This window comes from Cydia splendana, chromosome Z (genome assembly GCF_910591565.1).
Source record: "Cydia splendana chromosome Z, ilCydSple1.2, whole genome shotgun sequence".
Classification (NCBI taxonomy): Eukaryota; Metazoa; Arthropoda; class Insecta; order Lepidoptera; family Tortricidae; genus Cydia; species Cydia splendana.
In genome coordinates, this window is record NC_085987.1 from 12,755,276 (window position 1) to 12,781,904 (window position 26,629).

Genomic DNA, 26,629 nt, shown 5'->3' on the forward strand with positions numbered 1-26,629 from the left:
GAATACCTACAAATGTATGAATTGTTTTCCTTCGTATTTTCTCGGAAACGTCCGTGTTTGTCATCTAGATCTACTACTTCAATCAACCTCTACAACCGCTACTTTTTGTACCGAGACTGAAATAGCAATGACACATTCGTTTCCGTGAAAATATGAAGGAAAATAATTATGCACTACATCTGTAGGTATGTACTTGACTGAAAAGGGCCGTGCAGTAACATCTACTTCAGCTGTCAAATTAAACTGAATTTTTCTTACCGCCTTAGAGCGTTTTCACATTGTCCGATCCGATATCGGATGTAGGATCGACATCCACGTAGTCAGGCCGCGGCCTTTAGCGGTCACGTAACAAGCATTATGCCTACACATACGCACACAAACAAATATTATCGGCCCGACAGCTGACGGGGAGCTCCGACATGGCTGAATTTATCGGAAGCGCCTTATGGTCTAAGATCCCACATATATGGTCGACCTTCACTAATCTGCAAAAACATCTTCAAAAACATTTTTTGATTATTTTAGGAAATAATCGCCTCGAAAGAAACAAAATGTATGTGAGGATATTTTATTTCGTGTCAACCCTATGGTGTGGAATGTTGTTGGAAAGGTCTTTCAAAATGAATAGGGGTTTTAGAAGAACATTTTTTGATAAAGTTAATAATTGCTTTGAAAAAACAAAATGTGTGTCACAATTTTTTTATAGTTTCAACCTCATAGTGTAGGGTGTCGTTGGACAGGCCTTTCAAAATAAATAGGGGTCTATAAACAACATTTTTTGATAAAGTGAATCATTTCGGAAATAATCGTTTAGAAAAAGAAAAAAAAAAGTTTTTCCTTCTAACTTTTGAACCATATGTCCAAAAAAAACCGGCCAAGTGCGAGTCGGACTCGCGTTTCTAGGGTTCCGTACATAAATCCGACTCACGCTTGACTGCACATTTCTAATAGGTTTTCCTGTCATCTACAGGTAAAGAACTATTTTGTGTATTTTTTTCATAATTTTAGACCCAGTAGTTTCGGAGATAAAGGGGGGGGGAATGGTCATTTTTTGGCTATTTTCTTAAATAACTTCGAACCTATGTATTTTAAAATTATAAAAAGAAACATGTGCATCTTTGGGTCACTAATTTACATATGTGTACCAAATTTCATCTTAATTGGTCCAGTAGTTTACGAGAAAATAGGTTGTGACAGACGGACAGACAGACAGACGCACGAGTGATCCTATAAGGGTTCCGTTTTTTCCTTTTGAGGTACGGAACCCTAAAAATATAAAAAAATCATGAAAATAGTGCTTAAAAAACTCAATCAAATAAAATTAAAACAAACTTGATCAGTTAAGCCGTTTACGAGTTATCGCTAAAAGTCTTCCCTTCTTATTTTAATTAAAAGCCTGGCAACCCTTATTTGTGACCGGATTTTCGCAGGCGACCCTATACCATTGTATTTGCAATAAAATTACCATCATTTTGATGTATAATTCAAGCGTCAGACAGATGAGTGCAATTATCGATATAAAGTCACCTCTTTAAACACGGCAACCACATAATAGTGACCGGAAAAAGATAGGCAACCTAGATGATTTATGTTGTACAAGTTGTATACTTTCCATTGAAACTTATTTCGTTCGTCAGACAAATCGGTGAAATTTGCCAAAAAAAAATGTTTTCAAAAATTTATTAAAAATAGCCTTGACCATATTTCTTTAGGCAACCCTATTGATTTATGTTCTGGAACATATTTTCTTTCATATTTTCATAGTTTCATCCGTCAGACAGATTGGTGAAGGTCGACCATATGTGGGATCTCCTACTATTACCGATATCGGATTTCGGAAGGCGCCTATGACAAAAACAGCTGCAGGAGAGTGCCATTGGCATTAGGTCCGCCTTTTTTGTGTTATTTATCGTTTCTTAGTAATAATGATTTATTAAAATGCATAAATAAATACCATATAAATACAGAGAAAAACATATATGTATAGTTGGTCAAGCAAATCTTGTCAGTAGAAAAAGGCGACAAATTTAAAAAATTTAGGCGCGAAGGGTTATCATCCCATAGAAAATTTGAATGTCGCGCCTTTTTCTGCTGACAAGATTTGCTTGACCAACTGTACCTGTACACAATGGGCCAGTCCAAGGGACGCAGCCATGCGGTAGAATGAGATAGCAATATCACTTGCTACCTCTAACGCATAAATGCGTCCCCCAGAATTGCCCATTGTGTACAGGGGCCTTAACAAACCTCTGTTAAGCCCCCCATTCACATTCCTGCCTTATAGTCCGCCTCATTATGTAGGATTGTGTATGGGGGTCGCGGACTACGTGCCGTCCTACAACACCCAAATAGGATGCCTCTTGGGTCCTACAAATCCTGCAAGCCCCGCCCACCGCTGCAGTCCGCCGCTCAGGATTGTTTGTGGGTTGACGTCCTACGTTGCGGACTGCCGTATTTGACGTATGACAACAGTGCGCGCATTTTTTCGAAATTTATAAAGAAAATCGCTGTTTGTGGGACCAAAAATCACCCAATCACTCCAACAAACAATGGAAGAATAAGCACTGCAACAATTATTACCAATACTTAAGAAATATGATGCTCTCTGGCGAATTTTCTTTTCCCACTCTTTTTTATTTTTATCCAATAACAAGAAAATATAGTTGGTCAAGCAGATCTTGTCAGTAGAAAAAGGCGGCAAATTTGAAAAATGTAGGCGCGAAGAGATATCGTCTCATAGAAAATTTGAGTTTCGCGCCTTTTTCTACTGACAAGATTTGCTTTACCATCTAATTCTATACTTGATCTATACATAGCAGAAGAGCTATTTTCTTTTTTTTTATTTGCACGTAACATTTACAAGAATAGGTAGACCGACACCGACACTAGTGAGAAACGAAGCAGTACTGATGATGGACAGCAAAACAGTACCGTGTGTGAGCTATTTCTTGCTCCGTTGTCCTGCAAGGCGAACTATAATGTAGGAGGTGTGTGAGCTATATCCTACTCCGCAGTCCTGCGAGCCGGACTACAGTGTATGAGTGTGAATGGGGGGCAACCCTTTGACCGCCGTTGGCATGTATACAAGACAACGATAGAACGATACACTGGCGCCGCTGTCTTGTATACAAGACACAAATTCAACCGCTCGGTAAATGTGGAAAAAATATCAATTGCATTTTTTTTACACTCATGTTAATGATTTAGGTCTTTGTTTTAAAAAAAATGCATTTAAAGCAGCTATATAAATCCATTCTTTTATAGTAAGGCAATAAAAATAATTGCTCCAGATTTCAACGTTTTTCATGTTCCACGTCGCCGTTGTCTTGTATACAAGACAGCTAGGGATGGGAATGTTATATGAGAATATTCAAAATAAATATGAAATCGCAAATCCGGTTTTATTTAAACATTTGAACAAATGCCAATTGGTGGTAACTAGTAACTAGAATACGTAAAACGAGAGAGAGACAGGCATAACTATAGCTGAAGTTCAGGGAGCTTCTTCAGCTGTTGATAGTAGAGTCAGACAAGTAAATCTGTCCTTGTGGTTTATTTTCAGAACAAAATATTCATTTTGAGATGATAGTGTAGTGGGGAGTGACCGCTTCGCACAAGAATGGTACAGGCGGACGCTAGGACTAGTCAGTGTCGCCTAACTATGTTATATAGGGTGGCCCATTTAGATCGGTCAGTATGGGAAAATCTGAAACTATAAGACATACGACGATCTCTTCTTAGGAACCATGTCATCGATTTTAGTAAAAAGAAAAACCACATTCATACATTTAAAAAAATGTGTACTCAGCTCGGGAATCAAACCCGGACGTTTTGAAAAATAAAACTAACACTAGGTATTTCTATTTAGATATCGATGGTGTAGGTCTTAAGCAGTAAATGTTATTCATAGTAACATGATGTCTGAAATGAATAAAATGCATTGTTTTCATATCCTTTAATTTATTTTAGTAAGTTTTCAAAACCACCATTTTTTTTTTCAATACAATATTCAACTCGTTTAGGTAACGATCTTACTATTGCGTTTTGTATCTTCAGGTGGTGAATTTGTGAAAACATTGCATTTTATTCATTCAGCCTTTGGTCTCGGGCTCATACGAGATCATCAACCCGGCCACAGGGGGGACAGGGTCACCTTCCCTGCCCTCCACTGTGGTAATTCCTGACCGGCGCGTCCTTGCCGCGGGGGTGGACTCCTACGCACTTCAGTAGGCCGGAGTGCGCAGGTGACAGAGTTCGGCTAGGGACCCAGTTCCGCGGGGTATAGCGCGGATCCCGTGGCCAGGGTTACGGGTGAAGACCTTAACGGCTGCAAAGGCGGAAGTGGTAACCACTAGTACGGCGGAGCAGGCGGAAGAGGCAAAACCCCACGGTTGCCCTTACATATTGAGGTCACAGGTTGCAGTGGAATGCAGCACTAGGCAGGGTGCTGTTAGTAGGGATGGCAGCGGATGAGGCTTAGAAAAGCCCAACGGTGGCTCCCACACGTCTCCAAGAGGAATACTGTCTTTGCGTCAGGCGGCAGCCGGCAGTAAAAATAAAAGCCACAACATTTTCCCTGTTCAAATATGAAAAGTTCAAATAAAAGATTGAGTACTAATGCTAGGGAGTTCCCCTCAAGCGACGGTCATCGAAGCGACACATGTGATAAAATGCGATTGGCTACCTGTACGGTTACCATCAGTTTCTCACTGACATAAACGCCGTCGAGAACGTAATCTACTTTCTATACATCCCGTTTGCACTAATATGCGAGTGCGAGCGAGATGTATAGAAAGTAAATTACGTTCTCGACGGCGTTTATGTCAGTGACAAACTGATGGTAACCGTACTGGAACCTTGGTTCCTTGACTGGCAGAGGCACAGAACTCAGCGATGTCTTAAAGAGACGTTGCATCGACGCATGTTGTTTGCAAGAGACCAGGTGGAAGGGGTCAAAATCAAGTATACTCGGCAACGGCTACAAACTACTATACCACGGCACCACCAACGGCAGAAACGGAGTTGGGATAGTGCTATCTGAGAAATTAACCCAGAGATTATTACACGTCGAAAGAGTCAGCGACAGGCTCATGGCAGTGAAGATCGCCTTAGAGGGTCAACCATGTACCAATATTATCAATGCATACGCACCACAAACAAACAGTAGTGAAGGCGATAAAGATGCATTCTGGGAAGACCTTAACAAATACATCAGTGGAATCCCAGAAGATGAAAGCCTTTATCTTGGTGCAGATCTAAACGGTCATGTGGGCGAAAACAATATCAACGCTGAGCAATGGCATGGCGGTTTTGGCTTCGGCACTCGTAACGCGGACGGTGATAGAATCCTAGAGTTTGTAGCGAGGAACGAACTTGCCATTGTGAACACTTACTTTCAAAAAAAAGAGACCACCTAATAACATATCGAAGCGGAGGACATGTGACCCAAATAGACTATGCCCTTGTAAGGCGAAAACATCTTGGCAAAATCAGGGATTGTAAGGTAATTCCAGGAGAGGCGCTGACCTCTCTGCATAGACTATTAGTATCAGTTCATAAGCTAAATAAACCAGTCAAATGCAGCAACAAGCAGATACCTAAAATTAAGTGGAAATCCCTGAAAACCGCCGCGGGATCAAGATTCGTTCAAGACATGGAACAAAACTACTGTACTTTGGCACAAAAGACACTTCAAAGATAGAAACCGCTAATGATATGTGGAACGATTTCGAAACGTTCTGTAGAAAATCCGCAGAAACACATTTAGGGAGAACCAGGAGTAAGAGAGCCCCCTACAAAGAGACCAAATGGTGGCAGCAATCTGTCAAGGATGCTGTGCAGGCCAAGAAGTTTGCATTTAAGAAATGGCAAGAAACCGGTAATAATGCGGATAAGGCAGACTACAAGAGAGAAAAATCCAACGCAAAACGTGAAGTGGCAATCGCATGAGCCAAAGCCGATGCTAACTTTTACCAAGAATTAGAATCTTCCACTACAGAAATCAATATCCATCAAGTCGCAAAAGGTCGAAATAAAAACAGCAAAGATATAACTTCAGCCAAATATATCACAGATAAAAACAATAAATTATTAACAGAAGACAATGATATAAGAGAAAGATGGGCAGAGTACTATCGCCATTTACTTAATGTTACCAATCCCAGAAATTAAAACCATGAAAATCCATCGCCGGTCCTAGGTCCAATAACAGCAGTTACAACGGATGAAATCATCAAAGAGATCAGAAAGATGAAAAACAACAAAGCCCAAGGTCTAGCCGAGATACTAATAGAAATCTGGAAACATATAGGGCACTCTGGCATCGACTGGCTAAGTGAGCTGTTTAACAGACTTATGGCAGGAGAGAAAATACCAGATGCTTGGAGAAAAAGTCATTTAATACCGTTTTATAAAGGAAAAGGCGATTTACGTGACTGTGGGAATTACCGAGCAATAAAGCTCATGGACCATTCCTTTAAACTATGTGAGAGAATAATCAACAGCAGACTTAATGGTATTGTGAAGCTCACACCCAATCAGTGCGGGTTTGTAGCTGGAAAGGGCACCTCAGACGCCATTCAGGCTATAAGAATCCTGATTGAGAAAGCCAAAGTCAACAGCACAAACCTGCATATGATATTCATCGACCTTGAAAAGGCATTTGACCATGTAACGCGCGGCCTTATATGGGAGGCTCTCCGCGCCCAGCTTATCCCAGAGTCGTATATAGATCTTATTATGGACATGTACACAAACGTCACTACACAGGTGGTTTGCCCAGCAGGTGTGAGTGACAGCTTCGAGCTCAAGGTCGGTGTATACCAGGGTTCCACCCTTAGTCCACTTCTCTTTAATGTCACGATGGATTACCTCACACGAAAATGTCAACGGGCTGTACCCTGGCACCTTCTAGATGCCGATGATGTGACCTTAATATCAGAGACTGACGTACTCAGCAACGACGGAAAGATCGACAGCGATATAGTCCATAGAACTCAGACAGGCTAGATGAAATGGCGAGAACTCACAGGCGTCCTATGCGATAGAAAAATACCTCTGAAGGTGAAGGGTTATGAATACAAGACAGCAGTAAGACCAGCGATGTTATACGGATCCGAGTGCTGGGCTACAAATAAACCCCACTTGAACAAGCTCCACACCACCAAGATGCGCATGTTACGCTGGTCAGCGGGTGTCACCATGATGGACAAGATAAGAAACGTGTATATCCGGGGTAGTTTCAAAGTAGCGCCAATAACAGAAAAGCTAACGGAAAAACGCCTGGGGTGGTACGGTCATGTACAGAGGCGTCCAGCAGACTACGTGGTTAAGGTAGCACTCGATATTCCAACGACGAAGCGAGGACGTGGAAGACCACCTGCCACCTGGCTGACGACGGTTCAGCGAGACCTGAAAGACCTCAATATAGACGCCGACCTTGCACTCAATCGTGCAGAATGGAGGAAAAGAACAGAGCGGCTACCGCGAAAATCGAAATTCGCAAATTGCGGGGATCTTTCTCCTTTACTCCAATGAAGGCGTAATTAGAGTGACAGAGAAAAATCCCCGCAATTTGCGAACTACGATTTTCGCGGTTATAGCCCATGGAACGACCCCAAGTAAATGGGAACAAGGCCTAGCATGATGATGAATGCATTTTATTAATTTCAGACATCATGTTTCATAGTAACATTTACTGCTTAAGACCTACACAATCGATATCTAAATAGAAATTGTGTAAGTTTTATTTTTCAAAACGTCCGGGTTGATTCCCGAGCTGAGTACACATTTTTTTTAAATTTATGAATGCAGTTTTTCTTTTTACTAAAATCAATTACATGGTTCCTAAGAAGAGATCGTCGTATGTCTTATAGTTTCAGATTTTCCCATACTGACCGATATAAATGGACCACCCTGTATACTTATTTGAAATTGACGAAAAATTGACATGATAATATATGGATGTAATACGGGAACTGAGAAGCTCATCTAAGGAACATGTCGAATGTGAAACATGCATTCCCGAGCATTTCCGATCCCCACCCTTTTCCAATATTATTGTTCTTCGCTCATCGACAATTCAATTAACCCACGTGTAATTTTCCCCAATGCAGTTCCGGTACTTGCATTTATATTATCGACACACGATGCGCGGCTCTAACGTGACGCTTATAAAGTTTACGTACCGACAAGCGCTTACGCCGTTGACCTAGAGACTATTATTACTTAATCCGCGCGGAAACAGTCCTTGTCGGTCTGCACTGCGGGCAGTCCATGCGCGCCGTTGTCTTGTATAAAAGACTTCTCGTACAGTCTAGTGCGGTGATATTACGTCATGAATCGATATTGTTTAGTGGTTGTTTTTAATGATAAAGACCTTTATTTTTAACATTGTCGTGTGTAAAAAATATGTTAATTTTTGGCATTTTCGAAATAAATTAAAGTTGGTTAAATATGGTCTAAGATCCCACATATATGGTCGACCTTAACCAATCTGTCTGACGGCAGAAACTATGAAAATATGAAAGAAAATATGTTCCAGGACATAAATAAATAGGGTTGCCTAAAGAAATATGGTCAAGGCTATTTTTAATAAATTTTGAAAAAAAATTTTTTTCGGCAAATTTCACCGATTTGTCTGACGATCGAAATAAGTTTCAATGGAAAGTATACAACTTGTACAACATAAATCATCTAGGTTGCCTATCTTTTTCCGGTCACTATTATGTGGTTGCCGTGTTTAAAGAGGTGATTTTATATCGATAATTGTACTCATCTGTCTGACGCTTGAATTATACATCAAAATGATGGTAATTTTATTGCAAATACAATGGCATAGGGTTGCCTGCGAAAATCCGGTCACAAATGAGGGTTGCGAGGCTTTTAATTAAAATAAGAAGGGAAGACTTTTAGCGATAACTCATAAACGGCTGAACTGATCAAGTTTGTTTTAATTTTATTTGATTGAGTTTTTTAAGCACTATTTTTATGATTTTTTTAAATTTTTTTGGACAAATGTTTCAAAAGTTGGAAGGAAAAACCTTTTTTTTTTCTTTCTAAACGATTATTTCCGAAATGATTCACTTTATCAAGAAATGTTGTTTAAATACCCCTATTCATTTTGAAAGGCCTATCCAACGACACCCCACACTATGAGGTTGAAAGGATAAAAAAATTGTCACACACATTTTGTTTCTTTCAAAGCGATTATTTCCGAAAATATTCACTTTATCAAAAAATGTTCTTCTAAAACCTCTATTCATTTTGAAAGACCTTTCCAAAAACATCCCACACCATAGGGTTGACACGAAAAAAAAAAATCTCACATACATTTTGTTTCTTTCGAGGCGACTATTTCCTAAAATATTCACTTTATCAAAAAATGTTTTTTTGAAGAACCCTATTTATTTTAAAATTCATATCAAATGACATCTTACAACTTAGGTATCAAACGAAAAAAAAAGAAAAAAATGTATGTGACCATTTTTTGCGCTTCAAACCTATAATGTGATATGTCGTTAGATAGATCTTTTGAAATAAATACGGTTTTTTAGAAAACATTTTTTGATGAAGTGAATATTTTAGGAAATAATCGCCTCGAAAGAAACAAAATGTACGTGAGGATTTTTTTTTCGTGGCAACCCTATGGTGTGGGATATAGTTGGAAAGGTCTTTCAAAATGAATAGGGGCTTTAGAAGAATATTTTTTGATCAAGTGAATATTTTCGGAAATAATCGCCTCGAAAAAAACAAAATGTGTGTGACAATTTTTTTATCATTCCAACCGTATAGTGTGGAGTGTTGTTGGATAGGTCTTTCAAAATAAATAGGGGTCTTAAAACATAATTTTTTGATAAAGTGAATATTTTAGGAAGTAATCGCCTCGAAAGAAACAAAATGTACGCGATGATTTAATTTCGTGTTAACCCTATGGTGTGGGATGTTGTTGGAAAGGTCTTTCAAAATGAATAGGGGTTTTAGAAGAACATTTTTTGATAAAGTGAATATTTTCGGAAATAATCGCTTTGAAAGAAACAAAATGTGTGTGACAATTTTTTTATCTTTTCAACCTCATAGTGTGGGGTGTCGTTGGATAGGGCTTTCAAAATGAATAGGCATCTTTAAACAACATTTCTTGATAAAGTGAATCATTTCGGAAATAATCGTTTAGAAAGAAAAAAAATAAGTGTTTCTTCTAACTTTTGAAAAATCTGTCCAAAAAATATGAAAATAATCATGAAAATAGTGCTTAAAAAACTCAATCAAATAAAATTAAAACAAACTTGATCAGTTCAGCCGTTTATGAGTTATTGCTAAAAGTCTTCCCTTCTTATTTTAATTAAAAGCCTGGCAACCCTCATTTGTGACCGGATTTTCGCAGGCAACCCTATACCATTGTATTTGCAATAAAATTACCATCATTTTGATGTATAATTCAAGCGTCAGACAGATGAGTGCAATTATCGATATAAAATCACCTCTTTAAACACGGCAACCACATAATAGTGACCGGAAAAAGATAGGCAACCTAGATGATTTATGTTGTACAAGTTGTATACTTTCCATTGAAACTCATTTCGATCGTCAGACAAATCGGTGAAATTTGCCGAAAAAAAAATGTTTTTCAAAAATTTTTTATAAATAGCCTTGACCATATTTCTTTAGGCAACCCTATTTATTTATGTTCTGGAACATATTTTCTTTCATATTTTCATAGTTTCATCCGTCAGACAGATTGGTGAAGGTCGGCTATATGGGGGATCTCCTACTATTAAGAACAAAGCCAATTTGAGAAGATTTTTACCATAAATTGTAAATATCGATATCACTATTTGCAATCCCTAAACTTTTTATTAGTTGTTTACTTAAAATTTGCTCTGGCGTGTGAGTGAGCGTCTTTGCGGACTAGGTCCGGCGGCCAAAAGGTTAAGCGTGCGGAGTCGAGATCGCAGATCTGCGAAATCGACTCCACACTCGCGTTCGCGGCTTCACGCACGAGTGTGGAGCGGGCTTTTGAAATAATCGCTACGAAAGTTTCAATAATATTGTGTCCATGTGACACAAAAATATTGTGTAGAGTCTGAGGGCCTACCGCGAACCACGTTCGACTTGTTGCCTCCCTGTCACACTAACGTACGAATTTACAAGTGCGACAGAGAGGCAAGACGTCAAACGTGGTTTGCTGTCCTCTGTGCGGAAAGAGAAGCGGAGTGTATGGGGGCCAATCTAATCTATAGGGCCAATATATCAACGGCGCGAAGCCGCGAACGCCAGTGTGGAGTCGATTTTCGCAGACAGCGAAATCGGCTCCACACTCGCATTCGCGGCTTCGCCCGCGATTCACGCGCATAGTCTGGAGGGGGCTTATCGTTACATTAACCCTTTAACATGCTAAGGAATATATATTTCCCATATACGGCCTCGGTATACGGCACTTCAGATATGTGTTCTATTCGATGAGTAGGACTGACATTCGATTGTCAATTTTGAAATGTCAGCCTTTACCAGGTACAAATCATCGGAAATACAACAGTGCTCGATAAAAAAGCGTACTGCTGAAAAATCCCCTTCGTGTAAAATTGTAAATGAATCGCATAAATAAAATTGAAGGACATTGACTCGCCGAGTCCAAGATTCCACTGGGATTCCACTATGAAATTATTTACGGGTGGACGCTAGATGAGAAGATGCCTTTTTAGAGTTCCGTACCTCAAAAGGAAAAAAACGGAACCCTTATAGGATCACTCGTGTGTCTGGCTGTCCGTCTGTCACAGCATATTTTCTCCGAAACTACTGAACCAATTAAGTTGAAATTTGGTACACATATGTAAGTCTGTGACCCGAAGACAGCCATGTAACGTAAATAAATGAATTTTAAACATCGGGGGCGTTTTTGGGGGGTAAAGGACGATTAAAAAAGAAAGTTTTGCAAACTATATCGTGTTAAATGAAAGAGCTCATTGTGAGAATCTCAAAGATATTTTTTTTATAATTTTAAGATATAATTTTATAGTTTAGAAGTAATTTAAAAAAATAGGCAAAAAATGACCTTTCCCTCGCCCCCTCGGAGCTCGCCCCCTTTATCTCCGAAACTACTGGGTATAAAATTTTGAAACAAATACACAAAATAGGAGAAAATAGGTCTTTATCTATAGATCACAGGAAAACCTATTATATAGTAATGTGCAGTCAAGCGTGAGTCGGAATTTATTACTTAGTTTTTGATCCGACCCTTACGGGTTTTATAACTTTAACTCACGTTTCACATCAAAAAATACATTGTTAAAAAAATAAAAACTTTTTACAAAAAAAAGCAAACCGACTTCAAAAAGGATGAAATAAAATATTATCCTTTTTGAAGTCTATGCGTTACCAACTGATATGTTTGAAGTCGGTGCCAAGCCAAATTTTGAAGCATACCATGATTTTGGTGCGATTCGATAAGGATGTACCTACGTTGGATTGCCTTACACGACGACAATGAACATACTTTCTGTAGGTACAGTCGACGTTAAAAATATGTTTACACTTTTCGCCTTATAACAAAGGTGTAAGGTGCAAAAGTGTAAACATATCTTTGACGTCGATTGTATCTAAGAACACACCTCAGAACACACGATTAAACCTTCTTGGCGCAGTCTGTACCATGTTTGTCGGCACATTAGTGGAAATCCAATGCATTTTTTTTCAGTCGTATTTTTTAAAGAGCATTTCTTACTAATGCTCGAACAGTCTATAGCACGCAAGTGTGAGATTGGGACTGAGTAATTTCCCGTCCCTTATCCAGAGGACTACATTTCAAAATATAAAACAATTCAAGAAATTTACCTTCTTGCCAAATTTCACCTAAAGCGGTTCAGTTGTTTAGCCATGAAAAGGCGACAAAGAGGCAGACAGAATTACTTACACATTTGTAATAGTTATTAGTACAGTTCTAATGGGATTTATAGCCATAAAGCTGATTATTTTTGACTGGTATTGTTACTACTTGGCTTGGCACCGACTTCAAACATATCAGTTGGTAACGCATAGACTTCAAAAAGGATAATATTTTATTTCATCCTTTTTGAAGTCGGTTTGCTTTTTTTTGTAAAAAGTTTTTATTTTTCCATTTTTAGTTTTAACGCATTGTTAAGAGCGCGACGCATGAATGAAAAACAAGATCATGTTTAACACTAAATTCGTGTACCTATTTCTTTAATAAATATGTAATCATCAGGAATTTTCTCGAGTCCGGCTGGGAAATTATAATTCCTGTCACTACTACACTAAATCCATCCTCCGCCCCGCCACTGACCCAATCCCTCAACGCCCCGATCACTCAACCTCACAGCGCATCAACCCCTGATCCAGGAACCCCTCGACCCTGAACCAGAAATTTTCTCGAGTCCGTCTAGGAAATTATAATTCCTGTCAACTAAATCCATCCGCCCGCCCCGCCACTGACCCAATCCCTCAGCCCCCCGATCACTCAACCTCACAGCACATCAACCCCTGATCCAGGAACCCCTCGATCCTGAACCAGCAACCCTTCAACCGCCATTCCCCGGCCCCTTAATCCCTGACCCCTTAACTCCTAACCCTAATCCCCGATCAGTAGCCTTACCAGCTTACCACGAGTTTGACATTGATATATTCGCTAGCATGTTTGTAACTTGCTTCCTATGCATCTCGCTCGTACTAACCTTAGTGTGAGCGAGATGCATAAAAAGTTACATTTAGATGCATAAGACGTTAGCGAATGTGTCAATGTCAAACTCGTGGTAAGGCTACAGTTGCAGTACATCAAATTGGTGGTTTTCGGAAGCAAATGCTCGAGTTACTTTAGAAAACCCCGAAATCACTTAACACGTGCCTTTAAAAATTGAGGAGTTCCCTCAATTCCTCATGGATTCCATCATCAGACCAGAACCAAAAATAATACGGAAACACCTTGGAGGTAACTTCTTCCAAACAAAAAAAGAATTACTCAAATCGGATCACAGGTGCCGGAGTAATCGCTGAACATACTTACATTTAAAGAAATCATCATCATTATCATCATAATAATCATCATCATCAGGTCTACTTCATCAAATTGGTGGTTTTCGGGAGAAAATGCTCGAGTTGCTTAAGAAAACGCCCAAAACACCATGCATGTGCCTTTAAAAATTGAGGAGTTCCCTCAATTCCTCATGGATTCCATCATCAGAACAGAACCAAATTAAAATGGGACCAACTCGGAGGTAGTTCGTTTCAAACAAAAAAAGAATTACTCAAATCGGACTACGGATGTCGGAGTAATCGGTGAACGTACATAGAAAAAAAAAAAAAATAGCCACAACCGAATACAGAACCTCCTCCTTCTATGAAATTGAAGTCGGTTAAAAATTGTGTAATGTCGGAACCCTTGTAACTCGAGTCCGACTCGCACTAGACCGGTTTTTTTTAATCGAATTGTCAATTTAATTGTTCCGTCTGGAGGGGCCTTTAGAAGTTACCATTAACCTGTATATTATTATATCTATGCATTAACCATAGAGTTTTTTTACCAACCTGAGGGCCTCTGAAGCCCCCTCCAGACTATGCGCGTGAATCGCGGGCGAAGCCGCGAACGCGAGTGTGGAGTCGATTTCGCTGTCTGCGAAAATCGACTGCACATTCGCGTTCGCGGCTTCGCGCCGCGATTCGCGCATGAGTGTGGAGGAGGCTTGACGTGATACACCGATGACGTGTCTAGAGAACGGAAACGGATAGAAGAGTGAATGATAAATAAAATGGTGAACTACCAAGCGTCGCGTCCATTCACTCCTTCTCTACAGCGGCGCGTTCTGCAAGCCGATTAATTTAGTCAAAAAATTTTATTAGTAAATTTCTTGCACCTTTTTAACACTATTTAATACCAAATAATAGTTATAATATTATCACCAATAAATATTTTATAACATTTCTCGTGAAATCTAACCATGGATGGGCCTGGGCGTGGATTTCGTGGCGGAGGACGTGGTGGTCCGCCAGGAGGCCCTAATCAACGCGGCCGGGGTGGCTTCGACATGCGAGGACGGTAAATATATATCTGTACTAAAATACGTGTTTCATTTAATTGTAAACGTAGATTAAACATATAATTTTTATGACACAATTGAATACTTATAATTTTACCAGGTTAGGTCATTCAACTTCATTCGGCTATTTACTGATTTACATTAATTGTTAGTGGAATTTGTAAGTCTTAATTATACCAACCAGTACATACTTATTAATAATAAAGAGTATAATTTACTGTAGCGGTGGCGGAATGAGAGGACGCGGCGGGCCTATGGGCGGACCGCATCGGGGCGGCCCGGCTATGCGCGGAGGACCGCGTGGTTTCCGCGGGGGACCGATGCGCGGCGGCGGCGGTGATAGAGGAGGCCGCAATTTCTCTTCCGGACCCCAGGGGCCAGGCCCTCATCCTGTGCCTACTATTGAGACCAGAGGGGCTCCTCCACAAAGTATGTATTTTTATCCTGTCATTAATTATAGGAATAATGACTAGTTCTGTGTTGTTGTTAGGTTAGCAGTAACTAATTCTTTGTGATGAATATGTAATGGTTTCGTTCAAAAGCTTTATACATTTGTGTACCTGAGAGTGACAGCATTGTACCAAGGGATTAAACATTTTAATGGGTTGACTTGCACTTTATAGAGTTACTGATATTTTCATGTTCTCCATGTAGGAGGAGGATTTAACAGAGGTGGACCCGGTGGCATGAGAGGAAGAGGTGGCAGAGGCCGTGGCGATTTTGGCCCACGCAATGATCGTGGCGGTGGCAGAGGAATGGGCATGAGAGGTAGATGTTATGGTTTTATGGTATTTGAAATAACCAAATAAGTAAGGAAGATGGTTTTCATTAATAAACAATTTTCTATACAAAGTAGCTGTTTATTTTAATGTATCTTTTTGTTAACATTGTTTATACCTATTAATAAACCTCCAGCGGGCTCAGCACGGTTCCATTTTTATCGACTATCACTATGCGCGTCCCTTTCGCACTTACATACTTGTTAGAACGTGACAGGCATGGTGACAAGGGATAAAAACGCGACCGTGCTAAGCCACCTGGTCTATTTGTTCTTTATATTTGTCTCTGTTCATTGTGTACAATATTATGTAATATGCTTATTACTAGTGTTTGTGTTCTAAATAAGTATAAATGAAAAAAAGACTAGGTGGTCTATGTGTAAAGTTAATATTAAGCACCCAAGTTTCATGGTCAATGTTAAAATATTATGGTGTAATTTATAAAGGAGGACGTGGAGGTAGAGGACATGGCCCAGGCGGCCCACCTGGTGGGCCTGGAGGTCCAGGACCTCACGGACCCGGCGCAGCTCCTGGAGGCCCTCCCATGCAGCAGCGATCTGCCCCAGCACCACATCAGGCACCTGGTGGCCCACAGGGCCAACCGCAGGGAGGTGCACCTTTCAAAAGGGGTGCAGGCCCACCACATGGAGGCCCGGGAGGACCCCCAAAACGTGGAAGGTTAGGACCTGAAAAATTTATTAATTTTGCATGCAAAGTATGGTTAATTATTGGCCACAATGAAGGTGTTAATATGTGTTCATATTTTCCATAAATCATCCATCAAAACAAAACCGTTATTAATGGTAAGGTAAAAATTCGTGCTTAGGTGAAATACATGATGATATTGATTATATATGATATTTATATGGTAAATTCACATTTTGGGTATTGTCATGGAATTGTTCTTTTTTCTAAAACATCTCCAATTCAATTAATATGATAACTTATTCTATATAGTGTTGTTGTGTATTTCTAGATTTGACGGGCCACGTGGAGGCGGTGGCCGCCCCGCTCCACAAGGTGGTTATCAACAAGCACCCTCATCTCATAATCCTCCACCTTCCAATGGATATGGACCACCATCGTACGTATTTATTTTACTATGTAAAGTATATCATGGAATTTTTTTAAGTTGTAATAATTAGAGATGCCCCAAATAGTGGTTTTCAGCCCCTCTCTCGGTCGTAGCGCCGAATATTCGCCATAAAATGCGAACATTTTGAGTCACAATTATTATGGAAAACTGTTCGCTAACAAAAGCACACTGCTTGCTAAGATATTTTTTGTTGAACATAATTCATGAATGTAGTTAGACTTAATCAAATCATACCCATGTTAAAAATAAAATATTGAATCAACAAATGCTCAAAAAAGGGTCTTGTATTTAAGAACTTTCCAAGAATACATTTTAAATATTAAATATACCTAGTTTTTAGGGTACCATACCCAAAGGGTAAAAACGGGACCCTATTACTAAGACTGCTGTCCGTCTGTCCGTCCATCTGTCGGTCACCAGGGTGTAATTCATAAACCGTGATAGCTAGACAGTTGACATTTTTACAGATGATGTATTTCTGTTGCCGCTATAACAACAAATAATAAAAGCAAAATAAAATAAATATTTAAGTGGGGCGCCCATACAACAAACGTGATATTTTTGGGTAATGGTACGGAATCCTTGGTGCGCGAGTCTGACTCCGGTTTTTTTGGGTTTTTTTATTGAGTAAATTTTCTTTTTGGGTAGGTGCAAAGTAGCCGAATATTCGTGGCATCTCTAATAATAATTGATATGATGATCCAGTAATTCTTGATAGGAATGTGCCGTCTGATACATACATGACGCTTCTTTTATAACTGACGCATGATTGTCACTGTCGATACAATTAACATTTCACAACATTTTGTAATCAGGCTGCCATGTTTACAGGCATACAGGGTACCAACCTTACGAACAACCTCCTGCAGACCCTTACGCTCAACAATCCTACAATGCACCCAGGTAAATACGACAAAGAACTCTCATTAGTTAGTCCTGATGCAACTTTAATTTATTTATCCTATTTTTTTATTTTCTGCACTAGAAGTAGACTATTATTAACTGTTAAAATGATGATCCATAATTCTTGATAGGAATGTGCCGTCTTATACATAAATGCAGATAACCACTGTACTGAGATTGTTTTGTGTTATATTTTATAATTGTGTTCTATGACTTCTATTAAATATGTTTTTATTCTTTCCTAGTTCATATCAGAGCAACAGCTACGCTTCACCAGCAGCAGCGCAGCCTAACTCAGGGTATAGCTCAGGCAGTTATGGCACAAACTATGGGTATACCACAGGCCAAGGAGGCTATGATGATGGCTATGGGTAAGTCTATAAACGGTGTTTTTTTTTTTATTCCGTTAACTTTTGTGTATGGTTAAGTACATTTAAGGAAACTGAATGGCATAGTTAATTTTATTTTTTCGTCAAAATTAACAGCGTTGTTGTATCGCGGACATTATATTGAAATCCACCAAACAATTGAAAACTATGCTATGACATTTCGAATATGTATCGTCCAAGATAGTACTTGCTTTTTATTAGCAAATGTGTTAACTCCTACTAAACACTAATCAATATGTAAACAGGCAAGTGTACACGCTCGTAGGGGCAGATAAAAAATAAATCATTGTCACAGAATAAATAATAGTACTAGGTACAGAAGTTTCACTCTAACAAAACGCGTCTGTTACGATTAGGACCGATATGACCGCTAGGTGGCGGCAGCGCCACGCGCGGCCTATGGCTAGCCACCAAAATTGGTGTGGGACGGATGTACTTGTAGCTACTTGTTGCGACGCGACGAAATCGCGGAGTGAGCCACGCCTGTCATTGTTTATCTCCTTATTGGAGTTAATTAGGAATACCGGTTTCTTTGAGAAAGTTACTTAATTTAAGCTCAGAAATGCACCCTTAAAATTAATGTTAAAATGTTTGTCCAGGGGCGGTAATGCTGGAGGCGCGGGTGACGCGGGCTATGGCGCCGCCGAGCCCGCTTACGGCGGAGGCCCCGCCCCAGCGTACGACTCGTACTCCCAACCCGCTTACAATTCTTACCAGCAGCCACAGCCACATTATGACAACAACTATGGTAAGTACTAAAATGCTCGCTTCCGAAACTGTTACTTTAAACGGAAAGACAAATATACGATCGGATAAGCAGTATTATAATATATAGTTCATACTGTTCGACATCATAATTGGCTTTCGAACCAAATAGTTAAAGGCAATGAATTTAAGTTTTCTGTTTTCAAATTAATGATATGAAAGAAAACTTAGTTGGCGAGTAGAATAGCTATTTTTACTGTGCTGAAAACAATACATAGCAGATTTAACTTATTATTTATTTACATATTGTATAAATAGGTAAAGTGGTATTATATTATATGCTTCTATTGAAGATAAGAATCAGCCATTCTGAACAAGTAACGATACGCACTAGCAGGCAATCTAACGAAGTAACAACAATAATAATAAGCTCTCTTGTTGTATGAAACATAGGGTCGTGAATAAGACAAATTATTGATCTAACTTTAAAAATACACACATTTATTATGTTAGATAGTTGTACACAAATAGCGTGAGAGACTTACAATTGACTGACTGTATTCTAATATGAAAACTGTAATTAGACGATTCTGTCAGTAATTTTGCAGTAGCACATTTTTTTAAATCAATTATTGACATATACATGAACTTTGACTATCTGCATCTGCATGTAATTTCAAAAAAAATTCTAAATCTTGCAGAAGGACTGTTATAAAAAGTATCGTTTCCAGATAACGTTATATCTCACAGGGCAAATGTTTTATTCATGTCTAAAGCTTCTATTTAATTGTTTGCATTACAGGAAGTTGGTGAACTCTTTGAATATCAAACTGGTTAGTTTGAGGTCAATAACCATAATACTTTAAAAAGTATCTGTATCATTTTAACTTAGCGGAGATACATTTTATACATATTTTAAGGTAAAAAAACTAATTTAAGGATAGTATAATTTAATGCAAACAATTGATACCGGTCTGAAATAAGCACTCTTGAAACAAATTAATTAATTCATATTCTTGCGGAGATGCAAAGAGAAACAATATTGTGATGTGTGATGTTTATTTTATTTTTGTGACCATGGTGAGTAGGTGTCATTGTTTTAGAAATTAAGAAACTGAGTCGAAATAAATTGAAATTTGAAACCATATATTGTGTATACTTTATTTAATAATTTATGACTAGACAGAAATAGTCTCGTTTTATGACGTTAATAACGGTTTGACAGGTACCAGCAGGTTTAGGAACTTCTGCATGGCTAACATAAGTAGACTCAGTAGAAAAAATGTATTAAAGAGTTAAGCGTAATGATAACAAGAAATCAAAAAGGGAGGCTAACCCCAAAATTATATTGGTCATGCCAGTTAAAATATGACAATTATAATATATGGTCATGTACATAACTATAATAATAAAATTGGATTACCATTAACCTTGTAAGGCCACTCAGTTCAATAAATAAATTATTTTTTTCAAAAAAGGATTGGTCTGACTGAAACGTCAATGGCATGGAATGAAAAATATTGAACTGGTCTGTCGACCTAAGGGTACTATTGGCAGATTAAAAGTTACTGTGTAAGTTAGATTAAGATCATAAGACTATGATGATACAGGTAAATTGGGTAGAGGGGGTCCGGAGTTAAGATAGGAGATACCTACATTAGTTCTTAAGAAACACAAGGTCGATAAAGAATATGACCAACTTCGTCAGTTTCCATTGGTTATAGATATAATGGAGCCTAGCATTATAATCAACGTCTGTCCCATGTGTTCCAGATTTTTCTTATCTTTAAAATCGGCTTGGTTGTTCCTAATAACAAATTTAGCTATTGCGTATAGTTGCTGAACTTACTGATTTCAAATTCCTACTTACATGTTGATATACCCTGGAATGCTTAGGACTGGCTAAATTTAATTGAATGACCGTAACTTGCCTGCGAACTAAAAAAAAGCAGGGAGAGCTAAAACCTGGAACTTATGGAATTAGTGATATTGTGAGATCAGATAGAGCCACTTAAATAATCTCAGTACGACAATATCTCCTAACAAAATTTTACTATAAATATTCATATCCTACTAATGTTATAATTCATTAAAAAAATATCGTCTTGAACTGTTTTGTTTACACCAGTTTATAGTTCTGGTGACTCAAAAACAGACTATGTTAGACCACAAAGTTGCAAGTAAATTATCAGACTAGCCAAAGCATAGGCACTATAAAAGGTCGAGTATTTTAAATTAGTTGAAAGGGGTCATCCATTAATTACGTCACACGAATTTCTAGGTTTTTTGACCCCTCCCCCCCCCCCCCCCCCCCCCCCTTGTCACATTTGGTCACATTTGGCAAACCCCTCCCCCCTAGTGTGACGTCACATTTTTTCTACGAAATCGCCAAATCGAATTAAGTAAGTACCTAAGTATTATTAATATTTTATCAAAATATTTTTGACGATATAAATATTAGTAATTTTATAACCCAAAACTGCTTAGGAAAGAAAATTAAAAGAATAAAAACGATTATCGTTTTAAAAACTTGTTATTTAAATGTACAGCGAATAAAATAATTTAAAAAAAAATTTCGGTTAGGGGCTGTCCATAAATTACGTCATCGATTTTTGACGATTTTTGACCCCCCCCCCCCCCCCCCTATAATCATCCAAAAATCATGCTTCAAATGACCCCATTTCCTCCTACTTCATGCTACGATCATCCGATGTCCAGACCCCCCCCCCCCCCTAATTTGAAATGACGTAATTTATGAATAGCCCCTTACTGATGAAGTTAAAGTGACGTCACAAAGTTTGTGTCTCCCCCCTCCCCCATGTCACAATATGTCACATTTTCTTGACCCCCTCCCTCCCCCTAAACGTGTGACGTAATTAATGGATGACCCCAAATGAATTTACAAATATCGCTTTAGTTCTTTACTGAACTTATCAAACGTACGTACCTATACCTACCTATTAATATTTAGTTTTGTAACCATCTTTAATCTTCTTTAAAGATCTTTAAAGTACAAAATGGAGTTGGCTCCTAGCTAGCTAGAAAACAATCTTAGGGCTGATAGAGACGGGCTTCAACGTGTATGGGAACTGTACGCCAACTGCAACGTCGGCATGCAGTTCCCATACAAGTTGCAGTCGGATTGCAGTCCGTCTGTACCGGCCCTTAGCACTTCTTTAACCAATCGGTGATTGCCACATATTACTGCCGTAATAGAGGTATGGGTAACAATAACAATAAAGGAGAAACTTGCTGGAAATACGCTTACAAGCCTATGACGATGCACTTTCGCTACCTCAATATCAAGGTTAGATTAATTGATTTCCGCCTATTTTTTCCACGGCGAGATCTATAGAATGATATTCCAAACAATATCGCATGTTTCATTCTTGACGGTAATTTAAAAAAAGAGGGATTGTTGAACTACTTTTCCTAATTTAGCCTAGCTTGTGAACCTTTCAACGTAACGCCAATGTAGCTTATCAAGCCCTACTCAGTAGGGATAAATTACAAACCATATAAAGATGTTGAACATTTCCTCTTGACAGACTATTAGACTTCTATCGAATCGATCCTAATTTAAAAATTGTATTTCATCGTCCTCGGTAGCCAATGAACTATTAAAAAGTGAGGTAATATTTTAATGCTAAATATTCTATCATCATACTTAAATGTTTTATTCCATTCTTATACATTTATCTGCATTATTATACAATTGTGGAATAAATGACCTAAAGAGTATTGGCGACGGTAAGACGTAGGTGGGCTTATTATTTGAGCAGAGAAGAACAAGAAATGGCCACTAACAATGTATTCACGGAATGTTTCTCAGGTAAAATAACCCAAGGAATATATAACTAAGCAGAGTGTTATAGTTATTTACGATACAAGTGCGAAAAATAGGAAATATGTAACGAGTTTCGAATGACCTATTCGCACATGTATCGTACGTTTTACAGTACACATTCCTTTACATTTTCGACGTATTTACGTAATGTGCTTATTATAGCACCTGGTGCCGTAATGCTGGTAATGTAGCACCAGATGTACTGTAAACAATAATTGAGTACCTAAGTATGTATTAATAAAACAAAAACAGCGGTAAGTACTTTAAGAAGCAATGTGGCGAAAAAAACATTACAAAACAGCAGAGAAAATCGGTGGATATTCACTGGTAAAGAGTAACTATCATATATTATGTTCATTCCGTGCAGTTCTCATCTTAACTAGCGCGTTTAAGTAATTCCAATGCAATCAATGTACAATCATGATATCTACCCCAAGTTCTCTCTTACAGAAATTTAATAGGTTCTTCTTTGTACTTAATTGGTATAAGATTTTTCCATATAGGCGCAACAAGGTATTTCATGATGTATATATGAAAGGACAAGGCACATTCATAAGCTCTGCAAACGTTTTGAAGAATTAAATAACCGCACTATTGAAATACCGATTGACAAACAGGTAACCATTTCGAGTTTTTTAGGTTAAGATAATGGATTTAGTTCATAAGTAAAAAAATAGAAATAGCATTACATGCATTTGAACTAGGTAGAAACTAAGAGTATTTATTTGTTTAAATAAGTCGCTCGCACAAACGTTGATGCATATTCATGCCATACAATATACTGATTAAATCAGTCAATTATTAATAGGTTTTACTCCAAAACTTGAGAGTCATACCGTTTAGCATTACACTTTGAATTAATTAATAAATTTTGGAAACAAAAGGTACTCATTATAAGGTTAAGTTTTACGAGACAATGCTCCTTCAAGTACTTGGTTTATAAGTTAGTCAAACTAGGAGTTATTTATGAGCATGTCCGTGACATAGCCTTGAGATCAGTTTTTAACTGAACCAGAATTATGGTTCTAGGCAATAGTTATGTACATACTTTAACTATAACGTAAAACCAGAATGACTGATCAATATCTCCGCAAGAAACAAAACATAATTAATATAATTAGGCGATGGCATATCCTGATCTCGAACTAAATAGCGAGACATAATCTAACATGGCCACAACTAGTAGTGATATCCTTATAGCAGTCATATATGCATACTGGTATACTCTACATTAGTTTAGTATAAAGTCCAGAATTACTGTCAGGTAATCAGTAATCACGGGCCGTTTTCATATAGGTGAAGTGCACTGTAAACCATAATTATTAAAAAAAAAATTGTTTATAACAATTAATGGAGGCAGCAATAAACTCGAACATTGGAAATTTTTTAGGGAGATATATAGATATTCCTATATTTACCGCTATTATTGAGTACACTACTCCCAGATATTAGTACTAGTACGGTTGGCTATTTAAGCTAACTAATTAATAATATTTGGTTTTTACTTACTGTCGAACAAATATAAAGCCTTACACACTTACAGTCAGCTTTCTGACAACTGTCGAGTAATAAGTAGGTTAGTATGTAAAAAATAGAGGATCGGACTATGATAAAAAATATTTCTAACCTTAAAAAACCTTGAGGAATAGGTACACAGAATAAAACAATTAGGTCTGTACCCTGTACCTACTCATTATTACAAGCTTTTATTTAACTTGCAATGTATCTATGTCAATATGCAGTTATGTTATTTTACTATGTTTATACGGGTCAAATATAGTAAGCTAAATTTGACCCATTTTCCGACTTCTAATAAAGCTGAAAATTTGCATACATATGTAAGTCGGGTGACAGTGCAATATTATTGTACCATAGAGCTGATCTGATGATGGAGACATGAGGTGGCCATAAGAACTCTGTGATAAAACAACGCAACCTAATTGTATTTGGGGTTTTTAGAATGGTCTCGATGAGTATTAGTTGTCTGGAAAGAGTAGTACAGTCAGCGATAAAAGCTTGTACCAAAAATTGAATTTTTGAACTATAGTAGGGTGACTTATGGAGCCACATTTGTATGAAATTATGACGTTTAAAATAATACTTCCACACTTTATCCTATCGAATACGGTGCAGACTTAACTTAGGCTCCAGTACGTTTTTAGGTACAATAAACGTTCCAAAAACGTTTCTTTAAAAAAAATTTTCACTAAAATAAACCAAACTTGATTTATTTTTCCTTCATATTACGTAATACAGGGGGGAGGGGGTCGACCTATTCTTATTTTTCTTACATAGGGGTGGGAGAGTGTTTAAAAGTGGCAAAAATCATCTTACGTAATAAATGACGTCATAGCGTCATACGTTACTAGTTCAAACAACCTTCATACTGACGGATCGTTTTGGCAACTTGAAAAAGAAACTAATATGATAAGCTAGTCCGGTCCGCTATACACACATATTAGGGCCAGTTGTACCAACCAACGCGGACTGATCAATGTCACTCACCGGTGAACTACTTTTGAAACTTCCCATACAATTTTTTTGCGAATGCTGATCACTGTTTGGTGCAATTGACCCTTAGACTCCGACCTCGCTAAGTTAGCACTGACTAGGCACTTAGGCAGTTACAATGGATACATATCCCATTCTTGTCGTCGCACTTGGCATGGATACTTAGCGTGGTCCGACTATGAATCTTTTGTTTATCAAGCCTTACTCTTTACTTGCCTATAAAAAAAATAACGTTATTATTTCTTGCAGGTATACGATGATGACAAAGTATGGTAATACTTAATAAATGGGGACTTGTCCTGTATGTCTTGACAAACTTCTTTGATGATTTCCTCGTCAAGCAGGAAGACGAGTGACCGGAGGTAAATATGCACTATTTTTGTCCTATAGTTACTGATTTCTGAATAGCGATGATGACACATATTGAATTTTATAATAATATCTAGTCAAATAAATAGCTAGAGGTCTTTATTAGGGAGAGTAAACCTAGTTATTTTCACTACACCAGCTCGTAAAGGATCTTTTTCTTCCAAAACTGATGAGAATGTTGCATTTTATCCACAACAGCAGTGGCAAAGTAAGTTGATGTAAATTTTGGTAGAATTGATGATTTTGAATGATACATATTTTCTATACAGGTACTTATGTTGATATTTGATTTGTAATCTTGTACAGTTAGTACACTCGCGTGCAAAAGTATTGCATCACTTTGCATTTTTTCGTCCGCACCCAATATCTTTGTAATTCTATACCCGATTCTAAAAATTTGGTATCAACTGAAAGCTTATAATGTAACGCATTAGAAAAATGGTAAATGCAATGAAATTTCGAATCTGAAGACTAAAAAAAATCAGAAAACTGAAAGTAGTCGCATAATGCTCCAAAAATAAATCAGGAAACTTAAGAATAAAAGTCATTTTCTTAATACAATATCAATTATTATTATTAAATTAATACTTGTTAGTGCCACCCACAGCCCTCCTTTCACAAACCAAGTGGTTTTTCATAGACCTAATTAATTTTGTAATGTGATGATGAGGAATAGCGTCACACTCCTCCAGCAAGGCCCCCTTCAGCTACTCAACATTAACCAGGGCAGGATTCCGCTTCCGAACCCTCCTTTTTAGGTAGTCCCACACCTGTTCAAGGGGGTTAAGGTCCGGGCTCATCGCTGGTCAGTCTATGGTGTCGATGCCCACACCAAGAAGAGAACTGGGGTTCATTGCTCAATGGTCCAGTCCTTGTGATTTTCACCAAACTCTCTTTAGGCTGTACGGTGTCGCGCCAGCAATATGGGCCCCGCTGCGGGCCTCCTGAGTGTTAAGTTCGCCTTCTTAAGTCTTCTTCTTATTGTC

At 38.2% G+C, this 26,629-nt stretch overlaps 1 protein-coding gene across 3 annotated transcripts; it reads left to right on the forward strand.

The window, feature by feature from the left end:
- The first annotated feature begins 14,790 nt into the window (after positions 1-14,790).
- On the forward strand, positions 14,791-25,614 carry LOC134804466 (collagen alpha-1(III) chain-like). Of its 3 annotated transcripts, none has more exons than XM_063777516.1 (9): positions 14,791-15,043; positions 15,268-15,473; positions 15,699-15,812; positions 16,270-16,501; positions 16,800-16,907; positions 17,751-17,822; positions 18,068-18,193; positions 18,811-18,959; positions 25,524-25,614. In XM_063777516.1, exons 1-9 carry the CDS (start codon positions 14,946-14,948, stop codon positions 25,532-25,534), a joined length of 1,116 nt encoding a protein of 371 aa, XP_063633586.1. In that variant the 5' UTR covers positions 14,791-14,945; the 3' UTR covers positions 25,535-25,614. The 3 variants fall into 3 exon arrangements, with proteins under 3 accessions (XP_063633586.1, XP_063633585.1, XP_063633584.1); XM_063777515.1 differs by lacking the exon at positions 25,524-25,614 and adding an exon at positions 19,719-20,063; XM_063777514.1 differs by lacking the exon at positions 25,524-25,614 and having other exon boundaries at positions 14,792-15,043; positions 18,811-20,063.
- The last annotated feature ends 1,015 nt before the right edge of the window (positions 25,615-26,629 follow it).

Excerpts from the sequence above, each read along its gene's own strand:
- LOC134804466 (XM_063777516.1), top strand. The coding sequence starts at position 14,946 with ATGGATGGGCCTGGGCGTGGATTTCGTGGCGGAGGACGTGGTGGTCCG. Across the intron at positions 16,502-16,799 it reads GGACCCCCAAAACGTGGAAG|ATTTGACGGGCCACGTGGAG; the intron begins GTTAGGACCTGA and ends GTGTATTTCTAG. Across the intron at positions 16,908-17,750 it reads AATGGATATGGACCACCATC|GCATACAGGGTACCAACCTT; the intron begins GTACGTATTTAT and ends CCATGTTTACAG.